Source organism: Tupaia chinensis, unplaced genomic scaffold, assembly GCF_000334495.1.
Source record: "Tupaia chinensis unplaced genomic scaffold, TupChi_1.0 Scaffold142716_1, whole genome shotgun sequence".
NCBI classification, from domain to species: Eukaryota; Metazoa; Chordata; class Mammalia; order Scandentia; family Tupaiidae; genus Tupaia; species Tupaia belangeri.
Genome location: NW_006202562.1, coordinates 586401 through 590126, shown reverse-complemented (window position 1 = coordinate 590126; position 3726 = coordinate 586401). Strand labels below are relative to the sequence as shown.

Sequence of the window (3726 nt, the reverse complement as noted above, 5' to 3'; positions counted from 1 at the left end):
CCGCCCCGCCCGCTCACGGCCCTGCCCCACCGATGGGATAGATCGCGGGGCCACGGCTCGGCTCGTCTCCGGTTGCTCGGTCGCAGGTGGGATTTCTCTAGAAAAACATTAGGGTAATAAAGAATACTGTGGGATATCCTGTAGCTGTTTAAAAGGAGTGAGTTAATGGTGTATCTCCAGGCCAAACGAAGAACACAATTCTGTGTGTGTATGTGAGTACATACATTTTATAAACACACATTTAGGTCTATGTATGCACATAAGTCCATAGGAAAAGTAGGATTGAAGTATGATTTTCTTTTGGTGGGAAAAAAAATTGAAGTCCTTGCATAGTTTTTTTTTAATAGTACACATTGTCCATGAACTTTTTGGACACACTCCCAATATGGCCTGAGACAGCACAAGTGCAGAGAGGTTATGAGAGGTCACATCAAGCTGTTTATGTTGGCTTCTTTGAGGATTTGAAATGGCAAGATAATAATTTTTCCCCGCAGATTTATCTTTTTACAGTTGCTGTTTACAGCACACGTTTCTGTGTAACTTTTTAAAAAATGATTAATAATAATAATAATAATGGGAAAAGACCATAGGGATATCTTCTCCTGATGGCTTTAGCGAAGTGACCCTCGGTTTCCTGCGAAGAGGACTGCGTTGGACTGTTTGCAAGTGACTGTGGGATGGCACTGTGTGTGGGAACTGCTGTTCTCTGCGGGGTCTCTGGGAAGGAGAAAGAGGACCCCAGGTACCTGTATTCGGTCTTCAGGGAGCTCAGTTTTCATGGCTAGCATCTCCCGGGCATACACGTCAGGGTAGTGGGCCTCGCTGAACGCCTTCTCCAGCTCTTCCAGCTGGTGGGCAGTGAAAACAGTCCTGTGGGGAGCCCGGAACACAAACATAGACCCGTGTCCACCCTCCCCACCTTAAAGACCACCGTGCCTGCCCCTCCTGCTGCCCAGTCATCTCGTGATAGCTGGACACCCACCTCTGAATGATTAGCTTCTGGAAAGTCCAGAAGTTTGGTGCAAACAAAATAGCTCTTTCTTAATGTCAACCCATTCTGACAAGACCCATTGTACAGACTCCCAAAATCGTGTCTTCAACTGTGAAGATTGTCCTATAGACTATCGGAATCTGCAGAATTATCTTCCCAAATGGCTGTTTGCCCTTCCCACTGCCAGCCAAGGGGCATGGGCCTGCCATATCCCAGGGCCACAAATCCTTAGAGGCTGGTTCATAAACATCACAGCACTGTTGAAGAAAAGGCCAGGAGCTTGGCCTGGCCCTGTACCTGTGCCTCCGCTTCTTCCTCTTGCCTGGGGAGGGGGATTCCTGAAGGTCACTCCTGTCTTCAGATGGGCTGTCCTCATCTGGTAGCATAAGAAGAAAAAAGAGGACTTCAAAGGTGAGCAGATATTCCATTTTGTTTCCTTGAGTTTTCTTCTAAGGTTTTTGTCAAAAGGTGCATGCACCCATCAGAGAGAGACAATGAGAGGAAAAGTGAGAAATCACCCCCTGAGGGGATGACCATACCACAACCCCTTCTCCTTTTTCCTCCTAGGATCTTGGGTGTGCCCAGAGTGATTTTCAAGCCAACAGATGGGGACTCGAACCACAGTGGGCCATGTAGGAGTCCAGCACCTTAAGCACTATACCACCTACTGGCCCCCATTTTCTCGATTTTAATGTGAGGATTGAAGTGTATAAACCTATTGAACATGTATTTAACAATATGAGCTAGCAGTTTAGAACTAACTGGATTCCAGGCACAGGGCTTAACATCGTCCAGTTATTCTTCATAAAGAAAACAATTCTAAGGTAGTTACTAATGTTCTGTTTTGACAGATGAGGAAACCAAAGCATAGGGAGATGAAGTAACTTGCCCCAAGTCACACAGGTAGTAAGTGGAGGAGCTGGGACTGAGATCTCAGATCCTGTGAAGTTGAAGCTACTCAGATGCTCATTGCATTTGCTAACCACCCAGGTCCAAGTTCATTCGCCTCCCTCTTCCTCCAGCCGCCTGCCTCCTGCCTCACTGGAACCTCCACACCAGCATTTCTCAAAGGGGATCTCAGGGATCAGACTTCAGAATCCCTGTCAGAACCACACCCTGGCCTTGTGGACCCACTCAGAATCTTGGCAGGTGGTCTAGAAGAGTCATTCCTGACAGATGACCCTTGGATGTCCTTGAAAATTGTGCTTTATCTTTTTCTACCCTTTACATCAAAAGATCCAGCTAGAAGGGAAGGCGGGAAGACCACACTGCTGTCAGATTCATTGTTATAAAGTCTAAGTGCCTCCAAATATTTTTAAATGAACGAATAAAGGCAAAAGTAATTAAACTAATGCTAATTTCACCCTACACCAAGGAGAGCGCCAGAAAACGGTGCTTGCATTTCAACATCCTGCATTGTGCTGTCTGATCTGGTGCCACAAGACGCTTCAGGTTACTGAGCACGTGAAGTGTGGCTCCCATCTGAAGTGTGGCTCCCATCGCAGCCTGCTGGACACACAGCATACTCCATGGACTTAGGGACTTACTGCCCTCGCAAACAAAACATTTTTGTATATTGCTTACGTGTAAAGTTACAGCCTCTGCATTTATTTGAATTAACATATAGTGCAGTGTTTTAAATAACCTCGCCTGCTTTCTTCCTGTTTAATGTAACTATGAGGCATGCCACCAGACATGCGGTTGCATGATCCAGATTCTATTGGACAGCTCTGCTCTAGAAGTTTCAGAAACGCTCTCAGAACAGGACTTAGTTGTGCTGTGCCTTTCATTTTACCAGTGCTCATAGAACAAAGAACCTGTCCTCTGTTACTTTAGAGCTGGGTGGAAGCTTGCCATTTTTTTTGTTTGTTTTTAAATCACTGAGAACACATGTACCCTTTTTGCAGTGGCCCCCTGGATGCTCCCCTCTGTATTCCACTACACGGTTTCGGTTGGCCCAGGATTTCTTGTGTAACTCTCCTTTATCTTCCATCACATCCCAAACTTTTCAATTTTGTGGCCCCGGTCCCTTATAAACTTCCACTACTCCCTTCTCTTTCTTCTAACCCACCTCGATTTCTTCGAGGACATAGGTGGGCTCCGGAGAAAACGCTGAGCTAACTGCATTGCAAGGGCGAGGCCGCGGAGTCCTCTTGGGTGCAGGAGCAGAGAGGACTCCGTGGCGGAGCAGAGGAACCCGGTACCTCGGACCCCAGTTCAGCACCTGGAAGCCGGACAGTTCCAGGTCCCGGGCCCGGATACTCCAAGCGCGCGGGTCATTCAGTTGAGCCTGAATTTCTGCGCCCCCAGAGTCCCAGATTCGGAGCTGCCGACCAACTAGACAGGCCCTGCCTTGCTGATCCACTCCCTTCCCAGAGGCCGGGAATTGCGCCCTAAGGCCCCAGAGGCCCTAGGTCTCCTCAGGAGGTCCCGCCTGGATCAGGTGGCGGTCCCCGCGGCGCGCAGCGGCCCGATGCCTAGGGCAGGGATGTGGGTTCCAGCAAGGGGCCGGCGGCGCTGTAGCGCGAACGCGCCTCCCTCGACGGGACCTCGCTCGCAGGTCCCCGCTTCCCTCAGATCTAGGCTCGTGGGGCCATGGGGTGCTACTCCCGCCGCTCGAAGCCACGGGGACCGCGACAGGAGCGGGAAGCGAGGGCCCAATTACCGGACGTCGAGACGCTCTCGCGGCGCTTCTGGCGGCCGAGCGCGGGCGGCGGGCGGCTGGGGGCCTGCGG

At 50.0% G+C, this 3726-nt stretch overlaps 1 protein-coding gene across 1 annotated transcript in view; it reads right to left on the bottom strand.

Annotated features, from left to right (window-relative positions):
* Positions 1–3726, bottom strand: part of VSX1 (visual system homeobox 1) — a 6529-nt gene that overhangs the window by 2527 nt on the left and 276 nt on the right. The window contains exons 2-4 of the mRNA XM_006163655.3: positions 3657–3720; positions 1289–1367; positions 747–870 (exon numbers count right to left, since the gene is read on the bottom strand). Coding sequence (XP_006163717.1) covers positions 747–870; positions 1289–1367; positions 3657–3720 — 267 coding nt within the window. The remainder of the gene's footprint in view (positions 1–746; positions 871–1288; positions 1368–3656; positions 3721–3726) is intronic.